Here is a 13,226-nt window from a genome sequence, read left to right as displayed (position 1 = left end):
GGTGTGCTAGCACGGCGAATCAGTCACAGCCGGAATACCTAGGTTGTCCACTACGACGCTAGCTCTCGTAGGTTGGGTGGTATGGTAGTCATTTCTTCCCCTTCGTTCGGCAGACCCCCGCCCTCACGCTAACTATCGTCACATATTCTGGCGATGGAGGCATCTCGACGTCCAAGGCAGAGGCGGCGTGGTCAAACGAGAAAGGTTAACTGAGAAGACGCGCGTCATGCAACCGACGCACTCTTCTATGATACTTCCGGTAGATCCGGGCCTGGCATCCAGCAAATCCTATGCAGCTCGTCATCTTGGAACCAGAGCAATAACACGAGGCACTCGTCTGGGCCACTGGCATTTCCACCCCCTGCAAGTACTTGGAGTGCTAGACCTCAAGCGAACCCGGACCATCCTCAATGCCAGGCCGATGAAACTTGAGCTTGTGCCAAACAGGACGAATGCCGCCGTAGCCTCAGGTCCAATTTGGCCCAGCGAATTAAACACGCCACAACACGCACGCCACTCAGACTCAAAGTTCACATCACTCTGTGAGCAAAACCGCCCCACCCAACTCCGTGGCTCAGCATCAAGCCCTCCAAGTTTGGCTGCAAGCAGTCAACGAACAGGCTTGTGAAAGTGCCCTACACTGTCTGCCAGAGAAAAGTTATCGCTGGACCGGGGCGTCCACACTATGCGCCCCGTTGGGTTTCGTTGCCCCGTACTATATCTCCCTCCGCCTGGAAACTCCTGGTCAAGTTATGCCACTGGGAAGTTACGCCCTGAAAGGATGTTGGCATAAACGGGGTCGTTGACGAGCATATTCTCTAGGAGACGCCATGCCGAAGAGCGGCAGCCGCGTTCGAGCTGGGTTTGTGTGGAAGGCAGAAACGGCTGGGCACCACGTTCGGGGAGCCAAATCGTCCCAAAGGGGATTGGGGCCAAAGGAGATTGGGAGTCAGTCCCGACCAGCCAATTGGTCCGCTGTGGCACAGCCTACGACTTCGCCGAGGATTTGCAGAACGAGCAACCGTGTACCGTTCAATGCCCTTGCCAGTTTCAACAAGGATTACTCGATGACAAGGGCCGCACAATATCCATCTGGTTACTCTCCTCAAGCGGGGAAAAGGGTTACTTCACTGGCCCAAGCCAAGGGTTGGTACTCCGGTCGGGGCATCCCTCCAGCTCTCCCAGGGGCGCGAGCCGATTTGCCCACTGCAGAGGCCAACGACGGCGGACTCGATCCCGTGGACTTGGCCACAGCCGCCCACAGAGCCGATTTAGTCGGGACCAACGCGACGGTTACAGGCCATGCTCTCTGCAAGGCACCACCTCTCATAAAAAACGAATGCAGGCCGAAAAGAAGTTGACCGCGAATAGTTGAAGACCAGGTAGGCCGAGAACATGCCCTGCTCAATAATGTTGTTGGAAACCAAAGCTGACGGCCATATTGGGGCGATGTTGTTACGGATATTGTAGGATTAGGCCCTGATGTGTGAATATGGATGAAGCGCTCGGGCTCCTTTTCCGTCTCGACGGGCATCTGAAGGCACCAAGTTCACCAAAGACGTTGCCCTGGAGCGACTCTTGATGCATGTGCAGGTTACCCCGCCAGAGGTAGTGCCATGATCATCCACAGATCACTTCCCCGGAGGTTTTGAGCCCGGCAATGAAGGTTGGTTCGCAATGTGGCTGGCTGGCCCATGAAACTTCCCGTGTACATGCGGCCCAGTTTGACCCACATCGGGGAGGACAATCCAGTCCATGGGACCGAGCGCCGGCACTAGGCGAAACTCCAAGCCCTAAGACCAAAGTGAATTAGCGACAGGAGGGCTGAACATGCCAGCTGGGCCGGGCCGGGCTCGATCGTGCCGACCGCTTGGGGCGGCAGGATTGGCGGGGACATTGATGCGATGCATCAGTCGGGTAGGAGTCAAACGGTAGGGCGACAATGGATACGCTAAGGTAGTCAAATGGGTGGTTCTGCAGCAGTGGAGAGAACGCCATGTCACAAACTCGTAGTTGAAAACACGCCCGCCAAGCCTCCCAACGTGGTGAGCATGCCGCTCTAGGCAGGTTTCCTTTGCCCTCAACGTTTACGGTGCTCCTTAAGAGGGCGCAGTTGCTACCCGCCCCGTGTCAACAGCGTGGTGGGTTTCTCGGACCAAGACAACTTATACAGTCGACGGTTAGATTCGACTGTCTGCCGATCCCTTGCATGACGCTAAGTCGAAGCTCACACGATAACTCACTCCCGGCTGAGGTTGGAGCAAGGTCGCACTTTTGGCACTGTGGGTCACACTTCTCGTTTTGCCGTCGTTTCCCTCTTCGTGAGCGACGGCTTGTGTACGTAACGGCCATCTGGATATTCTTCGAATGGACCCCACCCGCGACAAACACACCACAACCACTGGTATCGAGATGTTGTGTGGCCATTATCATATCATGCATATGCCAGGCTTGTAGCAGAAACGTAGGACAAGCAGTATTCGGCGAGACTGGACTTCTTGGAGTTTGTTGATCATGGCGGAGACGATCGCATAATTCTAGACCGTACCTAAGATGCTTCCGAGAACAAGGGATAGTCGTTGTAACCCTTCTCAGGAGGACTGGCGCCGTAAAATGTGGTGCGGTCGTACTTGTTCAAGGGCCAGCCATTTCCCAACCTTGCTACAAGGTCCGGGTTCGCAATGAAGTGCCTCCCAAACACAATGGCATCTGCCGCACCGACAACTTCACCATCGCTACCATCTCCGCTGTTACTGGTGCCGGTCCCCCGCGCGCCCTCCTCAAGCTTAGCCACAGCGTTCTCTCTTGAGAAATTGCCTGCTGCGAGGAAAGAGATACCCGCAGCTTTCAAGATATTGCGGAATGGGGTAAGCCCAATGGTCTTGGTCGTTGCGCCCAGAGAGGCAAGCTTTTGCTCTTCGCTTAGTGAATCGTCCACGCGCGGCTCAACCCTATTGCATAGGTACAATTAGAGACCACTCATATGCAAGTTTACAAAGAAGGATGTGCGGAACATACATGTGAACGTAAGCTGGTCGGTTTCTTGCAGGCAGGCCCGCGATCTTCTCGCATAGGAAAGCCCAGTGCGTGCTTGGATCGCTATCCCGGGTATCCTGGTAGTAGTTATACGGTGAAAGGCGTATGCCCACTCGGTCTGCGCCAATAGCTTCGGTCACGGCTTGTATAACCTCAAGCGGGAACCGGCAGCGGTTCTCAATGCTCCCGCCGTAAGCGTCGGATCGCTGATTGATATTGTCGTGAAGAAACTGCTCGAGCAAATAGCCATTCGCAGCTGAGGCGAAAAGACAACGTCAGCCATGAAACCACATGCAGTACAAAGCAAGGGCTTTGCCGGCGCACGAACCATGAATCTCCACTCCATCAAAACCGGCCTCTTCGACAGCTCGTTTCGCAGCTGCGGCCCACTCGGCCGTGAGATCATGGATCCCGTCGACTGTCAAAGGACGGGGAGGATCGGACTCGCATGGAGTACCGTCGAGGTAGTTGCCGCTCATGGGCAGCTCCCCCGAAGAAACGGTCTTGTTGCCGCCGCGCATAGCTGTGCCCGAGGCACGGCCTGTGTGCCAGAGCTGGGAGACTATTACACCCCCCTTTGCATGCACGGCGTCTGTGACTTGGCGCCAGCCACGCAACTGTGAAGGCGTGAAGACGCCCGGAACACCAGGGTATGCGCTTGCATCAAGACAGATGTCAGTGGCCTCGGTGATCTGCAGCCCACCAGCACTGGCCCTATCAGAGTAGTACTTTGCGACACGCACCCCGGGCACGTAGACACCTCTGGATTCCAGGTCGCTGCGCATGCGAGTGCATGGTCCCTGATGTTTGCATAGTAGCGGTTAGCGGGGGGGCTGTTTCTCTTGCCACGGAGACTGCTGGCACTTTGCATCTTACCTGGACAATTCGATGCTTGAGCTGGAATGCGCCAATCTTGAGGGGACTGAAAAGTAGTCTCTGATTCAGAGGCTCAAATGGCCCATGAAGCGTTGCGGACGGCATGATTTACGATGAAAGATTTAGAGGAGATGAAAAGCGACGGACGAATCGCGGTTTCTTTGGGCCGTAGCTCTACCTGGATGGTCTCTACTGAAACCGGTGACAGCGCAGGTACTTATGTTTATAACTCAACCAAAGAAACAGTGAGTCTTCCCTCCTTCAACCTTTCTAGTACGAGGTCTTCCAAGCCATCTTCGTCTCCCGTAGAAGCAGATAATGATCTCTACGTGGCCGTATCCACGAATATGTCAGCAGTATGCTGCTGACCCACAAACACTGTCACCTCAACCTTTGTCAGCAGAGTGAAGGGGGTGACTGGGCGCGCCTTTTTCATGACGGAAGTGGGGGCGATCGAGGCAAGAGCATGGGATGTAGTGGACTCGTGGTACGAAGGTGTGTCAGAAAAGTCTTGGTCCGCAACGATTTGGCCATGTGGCCGACCCTGGTCTGTCAACTGGCCATATTGATCCTGTGTAGCTCGTAAGGTAGCTGCTGGCGACAAAAGGAGCGAGAATTTCGACGTGGAAGAGCTGTCAGCATTGTTAAACCCCCAGGAACTGTGCCTGTGGGGTCGCCCTCAGGGTAGAGATCATGATATGAACCCGGGTTTGTCGCAGGGCTGAAATCTTGCGCCGGAGGCCGAGAAGAGTGGCGTCAATACAGCGAATAGCCCCAGCTGATGGAGGTGTCCAGCCTGGTCCCACAGATCCTATACCCGCGTCTGCTGGGCGATGGTTGGCAGCATGCCGCTGTGTTCAATACATACGCCGAAAATGAACCGCACGATGGTACGGAAGTATCTGCGCCACAGTCTGCGCATCACCGCCAGCTGTGATGTCGGCTTATGCATCGTCGAAGTTGACGAGATCAAATGCAATATTCTCCCGGTCGCTCAGCAGAACTTCTGGGCGTGCCAAGCCACGTGTTGCAAGATCACGTTTTTAAGCCAACTTTCAAAAGTCGTGGAAGCTCGTGTTTATGCCTCCCAGTCTTGGGACTAAGTGCGTGGCTAGCGTCTCCAGCGATAAGACCAGTTCGCTGCGATCTGAAAGCTTAACTACGACAAGCTGCACGGCATGATAGTTGCCGAACCAGTCCACCGAAGTGCACTGCCGTCGATAAGAAGCCAGTATAAACCGTGACTGCCCCATGATCTGCTGTTACAGGAGCCTTCGAGAAGTGCCCCGTTATTTCTATCCCAAGGTAGAACCTTGTCGAGTTGCGTTCACGAGGAATCATAAGAATGGCGGCGTGCTCGGACAATTGGACGATAGTCTTGATTTAGATGTCCGGAAAGCCCGAGTCAAATTTCTCGTCAGGAACTGCCGGAGCTGAAACGGATGGGTATGCCTTGTGCAAATGTTTCAGGAATGGTGTTTCCGAATTTTGACCGCGCCCATTACAATCGACAAGTTAAGACGAAGATGATCGTGAAAGTGATGCATGGTGGTGACCCGTGTCGCCGCGGGCAGCAACGGCCTTGATGGACAACAGCGTGTCGTTGGGTTCTAGTGACTTAGAACGATGACTCTGGGGAAGCTCCGCACCGCTGTTCCGGATGTGTTCTAGGAGTAGTTCTTCAATTATGCCTTGGTGGTAAAGAAGGGTGAAGCAAGGAGCTTTGGCGGGTGTCGAATGTCCCTGGTGACGCGATGGAAGAGCCCATTCTTGGGAGAGAGACTCCCCAGATGCATACGTCATGTACTGTCACGCCATTATGGAGCAAGCCATCGCCCGGCCTAGCATTCGAAATTCTTCATTGTCTCGGGCTGGCAGCCGTTGGCTCCATTTGCCGGCTCCGGCCGGCGCTGGCCGATTCTCCAAAGTTTGGATCTCGAAGCCGAATCACGCCTACAAGGTTCTGCGTCAGCCGTGTGAATATAGAGGTCCTTGCCAGCCCACAGGCCGCGGGCAGAAATGCTTTACACACATAATCAAGTATTGAAAGCCAAACAGCCCAGCCTCAATTACCCACACGTCGCTGTTGGCAGGAGGCGTGTGGTCGGCACCATTGCCGTCTGCGAACGACAATGTCACGGCTCAAGCTTGGTCGCCTGGTTCTCAGCTCGAATGCACATTTTGAAGAGGACCGGCGTGGGATAGTTCGAGCAATCGTAGCAGAAAATATCTCCATTTGACGATGCGCCGTTGTCCTGGCGGGGCACCAAAACAAAAGAGGTGAAGCCAACATTATGCGACTTGCAGGGGCCATATGACTCTCGCAACTTGCGAGACTGGTGCTGTGGCTTCTCTCAACATTTCAGACGCATGCACACTAGTCATTGCTGGACCTTACTATGTACCACAAGAGCTGTCCAGAAACACTTACCGATATGCACCAGGGTTCCATCGGCCCGACGTCCCCATTCTGAGGACTAACGACTGATATGGTACGGCTCCGATTGCCTGTCGCAACGAAAACACCTACAGGCGGCGCCGGCTTATGGGGACAACTCGCACGCCACATAACATCCTCCCTCTGGGATTTACCGCTGAAGTTACTGATAATGGCGCCCCGCCACCCAAATCTTGCGCACTCCGCCCCACCACAATCATCCACGCGGGCTTTCTTGAACCCTGGACTTCTCCAAGACAGCAGTTGGGCGCCGATGTCGCTCGGGCGGGGCGCACTCGGCCAGGACGAAGGGGATCACCACCCCCTTAAATTGATGGGACACAGGAGGGTTGCATCAATCGCTGCTCAAGCCAGACACGGATTTTGCTTCGACAGCGAGGATGACAATTTCAGCTGGTGTCCCAGGTAGCGAGTGTTCCGTCGCTGCTGTAGGTTGGCAAGAAATCGCGTCAAAGAAGCGAGCGTTGCGCGACGTGGCGGTCAGGACCTTCAAGAATGCCGACGACGTGGATACCGCGATTACAGCCATCGATGATGCCTCTGCTCTCGTTGAGGCACTAGCAAGTGGCCAGCTCACAGCGGAAGCAGTAACAAGAGCCTACATTCAGCAGTAAGTGATGCCAGCCATGCTGATCGAGTAGAAACTAATTGTGTCTACCTCACCTAGGGCCATCGAAGCACATGAGAACGTGAGTCAATACCGCCTCCTGCGACGGACCTGGCGGAGAGACCTTCGTCCGAGTATTATGCTGACTCTGGCGTTCCAAAAACAGACCAACTGGTAAGAACAGGATGGCCATCACCGTCGGACGTTGAAAAGAACGAGCGCATGCCCTGAAACCATGGCCAACACACTGTACGCGACATTAATGAAATCAACGATCTTTTAGCCTCACAGAAGTTTGCTTCGCAGAAGCCATCGACCGAGCTATCACCCTCGACAAGCATTTAGCGACTACGGGTTCCCCATACGGCCCCTTGCATGGCATGCCCATATCACTGAAGGACCAGTTCGACGTTAAAGGACTCGACACAACTCTAGGCTATGTAGGACGTTCTTTTGCGCCAGCAGAGGCTGACTGTGTTCTCGTGCAAATGTTCAAGTCCATGGGCGCTATCGTGATCTGCAAGACCAACATACCGCAAAGCATCATGGTACGAACCCTGGCTTTGACATTTCTGGAATGGCTTCATTAGGAGGGCACTGACTGGCATCTAGTGGTGCGAAACCGACAACCCGCTATTCGGGCTCACGACCAACCCGACAGACAAGCGATACACCCCAGGTGGCTCTACTGGAGGTGAAGCAGCTTTGCTCTCTTGTCGGGGGAGCGTGCTGGGCCTCGGCACAGACATTGGTGGTAGCATCCGCATTCCATCTCACATGATGGGATTGTATGGATTTAAGCCAAGTGTGAGACAATCGACCATATCTGAAGGGGCATAGCGAGTTGAGCTGACTTGTCGGACAACACAGAGCGCTAGACTGCCCTATCGGGGTGTCCAGGTGTCAACTGATGGGCAAGAGCACGTACCATCTTCTGTTGGACCCATGGCTCGCAGCCTCAAGTCCATCGAGCTTACCATGAGAAGCCTGTCCAATGCAAGGCCGTGGACTCGTGACCCAAAGTGTGCCCCAATACCTTGGCGGCAAGATGCCTACGATGAGATTATCCAACGCCCGTTAGTACTAGCAGTGCTCATCAATGATGGAGTCGTCCAGCCTCATGCACCAGTTGCCCGGACTTTGCAGCACGCCGTCGAGATACTACGAAGTGCGGGACATCAAGTCTTTGAGTGGGATGCTTCGCTACATCAAGATGCTATCGAGGTTATGGTGAGTCGCAATCTCAATCATGGAGAAGCTCATATAACTGTGCTAGAATGGTCGCTAATGCTTCAACGTCGCAGGATGCATACTACACTGCCGATGGCGGCGAGGATATCGTTTGTGCCGTTTCGGCTGGCGGCGAGCCCTATATTCCGCACGTCGAGAAGCTTCTCAAGAGAGGTGACGCAATTTCCGTATTCGAGTATTGGCAGCTCAACCGGCGGAAGCGAAGTATTCAGCATGCCTATCTCGACAAGTGGCAGAACTTCACTTTGCCAAGTGGCGAGAAAGTAGTTGCAGACGCGCTCATAATGCCCCCTATGCCGCATTCTGCAGTTCCTCACGGCTCATGCCGTTGGGTTGGATACACCAAAGTCTGGAACCTAATGGACTATCCTGCTTTGGTCATTCCAGGGGGCCGCGTTGGTGACTTCAGTAAAGATTGTCCCGTTCCAGTCGATCGAAAGGCTGAAGCAGTGAACAGTCATGGAGGAGAGCTGGATGCCCTCAACAGAGCGTTGTGGGAAGAGAAAGGCGACGAGATGGCAACCCTTAATCTTCCTATTGGCATCCAAATCATTGGGCAAAAGCTGGAGGAAGAACGAGTTTTAGGGGTTGGAAAAGTACTAGACGATCTCCTCCGCAAGTCCAAAACCACATAGACCCGTACGAATGCGGCTCTTTCGTTCAGAAATTGGTTCTGGTATTACTCGTTCGCTACTGCCAGTGCCAGTTAAGTCTATCATGCGCTATACTTAAACCTGTCAGGAACGTTCTTGAGCTGCGAGGGTACGGCTTATGCACGCTCAAACTAATCTTAATTATGTAAGGCGCCAGGTTGTCTGTAAAGCGCGAAGGTACTCTAGCTTAGTGGACGAGCTCGGCTAAGGGGGTCAGCAAGGCGAGTGATCGGGCTCGAGTTATAGATTGCCCCCGAAAATTGTCAAACGATAGGAAACGCCGAGACTACGACCCATGTGTGACATCCTTTCTGCCAAGAAGTCTGACGTAACTGGAAGGTCGCATCGAGCGAAGTTACGGGACCACACCAAATGGTCAGGTGAGAAGGGAAGATTCCCGGCCCTTATCGTAGGGTGAAGCCTAGTTGCATTTGCGCGATGAGGGGTTCCCTGCGTACTGTAACCAGAGAACCTCTTTCTACACTACGGACTATTCAAGAGTAGGGTCATGACTGATGCTGAACGTAGAATTTGGCAGAGGAAGAAGAAATGGTCGCATTCTGCCAGTGAATGATGGCAACGACTCGTGCGCTATTATGCTACCCTGCTAGACCAGGATGTGGGGACCATGGGATATTGATTGGGTGGCCTTTCCGTGAAAGAGGGGGCTATCTGATTGTTGTCTGCTTATCTCATTGCTGCAGGCTTGGCTTGCCTGTTCTTCCTTGCGCAAGGCTCAGACAAAGCTTTTGGAGATGGCGTCTCCGCGGTATAGGTACCAACCCGTCCTTCCGAATCAGATCCGAGTGCTACACCTGCTGCCCGGAATTGGCCGGGAGCCTCTAGCAGGGCAGCTGGAGCCTTTGACCCTGCCCGAACCGGACGCGGCCGAACCACTTCCCTTCGAAGCACTCTCGTACGTGTGGGGCGGCGAGACCAAGAGCCACGCGCTTGACGTAGCTGGCCAGAGCATACCTGTTACTGTGTCTCTGCAAACCGCTCTTGTTCGGCTCCGCCATGCAGATCGCCGGCGAGTCATCTGGGCCGACGCGATCTGTATCAACCAGGATGACGTCTCGGAGAAGGAAGCCCAGGTCTCACTCATGGGACGGATCTTCAGCAGTGCCACGCAGGTCATTGCGGACCTCGGAGACGCCTCGAACACGAGCGATGCAGCACTTGATCTGATCGACAGGCACTGGCGTACGGTGCTGTGCAGTGGCGCTCTCACTGTCTTGTATGGATCTAGAACACCAGTCGAAACGGCCGCGATCATGAATCTGCCACCAGAAGCCGTGGACATGGCCTGGACAGACCATGAGCTGCCGGGCCAGGAGTCACACGAGTGGGAATCAATCTGCGAGATCATACAGCGGCCTTGGTTTTCAAGAATCTGGATCGTGCAAGAATTTGTGCTGGCACGTGAGGTCACCTTTCACTGCGGCACACGCGTGGCAGACTGGAGGCACCTGCTCGCTCTGTTCTTCGATTTCAACAGTCCCTCAGCTTTCGATGCCCTCGTTACGAGGTGGCAGATTACGGCATCGCATACCGCCTTTATCCAGAGGCACGAAATGGTTTCGCGCATATTTCACAACAGATGTATCCGCCTGCTGCAAGCGAAACCCGCTGGACGCGCCTTTCTCAGCACCTTGCCACAATTTTCTTCGGTGTGGACTCGGAGTAGCTGGGTTGACCTGCTCTATTCGTATCGTTACTTCAACTGCACCATTGAACGAGACCGCTACTACGCATTAGTGAGCATGGCATCAGATCGAGACGTTGCCTTGCGACCAGAATTGAGACCCGACTATGTGACCGAGGACAACGACCTGCGGCTGGCCATGGGAAAGCTCATCCTCCAGTTGCCGGGTGGCGCCGAGGCGTTCATGCACAGCGGGCTTCAAACCCAAACCAATCCGCAAGTGCAAAGCTGGATGCAGACCTTTGGTCGCATGGGGAATGCCACGACCTTTAGCCACAGCGACTTCGACCAGGCGAGCAAGGCAGCTGGAAACGACAGTAGTTTCTCCTTGTCAACGCTTCCAGGGAACCCCGGGACCATCGCACTGAGGGGCTACCGGATTGGCAACATTGTCAAGAAAGCCGGGCAAGCACTGTTGGCCAAAGAAGATGAAGCTCAGTCGGCGGATGAGTTCAGGAAGGCGCGTCTATCACATTATCTTGGCAGTGCACTGGACCTCTTCTCCGAGGAACTTCTCGATCAAGCACCGTATGTCTCGCCATCCAAGCTTGACTGGTGGTCATTAGAGGCCATGGCCAAGGCATTTGCCCTCAACCCTGAGCCCTCCGTTCCAACTGCTATCGCTGTCGGTTTCGCAGTTGACACAAAATTACTGACCCTGGGGCTATTATCTATTGTTCACAGAGGAGCTGCCATTGTCTGACCATGCGTCGTATTGGCACGACGTTGTAATTGGGATGCTTGAATCCGAGCAAGGCGTCACAGAAGTGTCCCTTAGCGAGGATCAACCGCCGCGCGACAGTAACGAGCAGCATCCTAATGACAAAGAGGGATCTGCTCCCATGCAGGAGTTGTCTGCTCAAAATCTTGCAGAAGCGGATGACAGCAACAGCCATATGAACAGAAAGGTGAAGGACATCGTTCCTGGACACCTCCAAACTAGAGGCCTTGAGTCTGCTAGAGCCTATACCAGTGTAGCTCTGGCGTTGCAAATGGTCCCGGCTCTGACAGATGGAAGACAGTTCTCGTTTGTTCCAGAAGGCACAGAGATTGGAGATGAGGCTTGGATCATCTCGGGTGTTCGTTTGCCGGTCATCTTGCGCAAGTACGCCGACTGCCCAGGGCAATACCGGCTTGTGAGTACATGCTTTGTGAATGGGGCCATGCTCGGCGAGGTTCTCTCGCTAGACGGATTTGCTTGGGAAGATGTACACCTTTATTAGATGCGATGCAAATCTCACCAGCGATCGATAGACAGCTTCGTCCTTCGAGACTCAAAAGTGGCAGTTATGTTGCAGCTAGCGTTTGCATCCAGGCGATCCAAGTGGACTCTAAACGAGCTACGCCAGGGCGGCAGTAGTGAAGCTGTGGCGTCAAGGGCTCTCGCTTTGAAGGCAGAACCCGTTGAGTCTGAGGTATCCCCGGGCGGGCGACTGACTGGGTTAAATGATAGCGAAGCCGAGCTATATGTCGTGATTGGGCGATAGTGATTCGAAGAACAAGGGAAGTCAGATGTGGAGGCTCCAGACCGCCCGTTGATTAAGGAATGAAGACAGCACCAACTTAGTCGCTCCAACACGTGGGCGACTCCGGCAGCCACCCGATCCTTGCTCTGATCCGTTCAGATTTCTTGCTGGAGGCCGAGCGGAAACCACTGCAGCTTGCGGTGTTACGCTGGCCGTATTCCTGATTGGATGTCTTGCACTCGGCCTGAGCCGTGCCGCCAAATCGGACCTTGCACCGGTCTCGGCCGATTGGGCCGCTTGTCTGGGGACGGGCTGCATACAGCTCTGTCGAGCTTAACACGCTTGTTAAGAAGAAGCCCCGCGCGGGTACCTGCCAAGCCATGCACGAGTAAGCCATGCGCGAGTCACGCGACGGTTGAGGCCGTTACGGGTTCCTCGGCGTGTAACATTGCGGACATATAATCACATGCTTATCTCGTTACCTACTCTTGCTGCTGGGTAATCAGGTAGACCCGTGCTGCGGAGAAGCGTGTTATGCTTGAGCCCATTCGAGCCTCCTCCAACATGCCTCTCATTACCCGTCGATCCTATAGTGGACCCCTACTATGGCATGGCGTGTGGATCATTGCAAGCATGCGCGCGTGGCGACCTTTTTGTGACGCCGACCTGTCCTTTAGCAGGAAGTCGACCCAATCCAGAGCCCTGCATCGAACAACCTTAGATATGATGTTGTATCCCATGGGTGATGCAGCGGCCGTAGAGCGCAATATTGTAGATGGGATGACGGTCGATTGAGATGTATGAGTGGTTCATCTTGTCGGGCTAGTACTGACTCGGCTCCATTCATGCGCTCACCATTAGAATTCAGGGGTCTGCCTCCCTTGCTTCTTGCGCGACAGTGGCCTCACCTGTAGGGGTCCAGCCTCAACTGCCGCGACGAGTTAACAACCCTTATCAGCGTACTGCGTGCTGTGGACCCCTGTCACCTAAGCCACCGCTGTCCAGGATCAACAGCAGGTTCACCATGCATAAGACAGCTATTAGCTCATGGTGCCCTGACAGCGGCGCAACTTAATGGCGGTGATATAACCCATTCGGTGACAGAACGGCCACACGTGGTTCGTAGTGGTATTGACTCTTGGCCCTGGTCATAAATATGGCATGCCCTCACAAG

The 13,226-nt window shown here is 54.3% G+C and overlaps 4 protein-coding genes across 4 annotated transcripts; 3 read left to right on the top strand and 1 right to left on the bottom strand.

Annotated features, from left to right (window-relative positions):
- Nucleotides 1-830: 830 nt before the first annotated feature.
- On the top strand, nt 831-1,361 carry B0I36DRAFT_390589 (uncharacterized protein; the record flags this gene model as incomplete). The annotated part of the gene is made up of 1 exon (XM_046161398.1): nt 831-1,361. One exon carries the CDS (start codon nt 831-833, stop codon nt 1,359-1,361), a length of 531 nt encoding a protein of 176 aa, XP_046017879.1.
- A 1,187-nt stretch (nt 1,362-2,548) lies between these two features.
- B0I36DRAFT_357209 (NADH:flavin oxidoreductase/NADH oxidase) lies at nt 2,549-4,017 on the bottom strand (the record flags this gene model as incomplete). Its single annotated transcript, XM_046157768.1, has 4 exons — nt 2,549-2,951; nt 3,019-3,292; nt 3,365-3,836; nt 3,913-4,017. 4 exons carry the CDS (start codon nt 4,015-4,017, stop codon nt 2,549-2,551), a joined length of 1,254 nt encoding a protein of 417 aa, XP_046017878.1.
- A 2,710-nt stretch (nt 4,018-6,727) lies between these two features.
- B0I36DRAFT_258945 (acetamidase) lies at nt 6,728-9,052 on the top strand. Its single transcript, XM_046151092.1, has 7 exons — nt 6,728-6,980; nt 7,038-7,059; nt 7,144-7,151; nt 7,261-7,525; nt 7,590-7,784; nt 7,848-8,207; nt 8,282-9,052. Exons 1-7 carry the CDS (start codon nt 6,751-6,753, stop codon nt 8,861-8,863), a joined length of 1,662 nt encoding a protein of 553 aa, XP_046017877.1. The 5' UTR covers nt 6,728-6,750; the 3' UTR covers nt 8,864-9,052.
- A 584-nt stretch (nt 9,053-9,636) lies between these two features.
- B0I36DRAFT_357207 (heterokaryon incompatibility protein-domain-containing protein) lies at nt 9,637-11,289 on the top strand (the record flags this gene model as incomplete). The annotated part of the gene is made up of 1 exon (XM_046157767.1): nt 9,637-11,289. The coding sequence occupies one exon, from the start codon at nt 9,637-9,639 to the stop codon at nt 11,287-11,289; it is 1,653 nt and encodes a 550-aa protein (XP_046017876.1).
- Nucleotides 11,290-13,226: the final 1,937 nt, after the last annotated feature.

This window comes from Microdochium trichocladiopsis, assembly GCF_020744255.1.
Source record: "Microdochium trichocladiopsis strain MPI-CAGE-CH-0230 chromosome Unknown B0I36scaffold_1, whole genome shotgun sequence".
NCBI classification, from domain to species: domain Eukaryota; kingdom Fungi; phylum Ascomycota; class Sordariomycetes; order Xylariales; family Microdochiaceae; genus Microdochium; species Microdochium trichocladiopsis.
The sequence above is the reverse complement of the archived record's forward strand: the minus strand, read 5'-3'. Positions and strand labels throughout refer to the sequence as shown.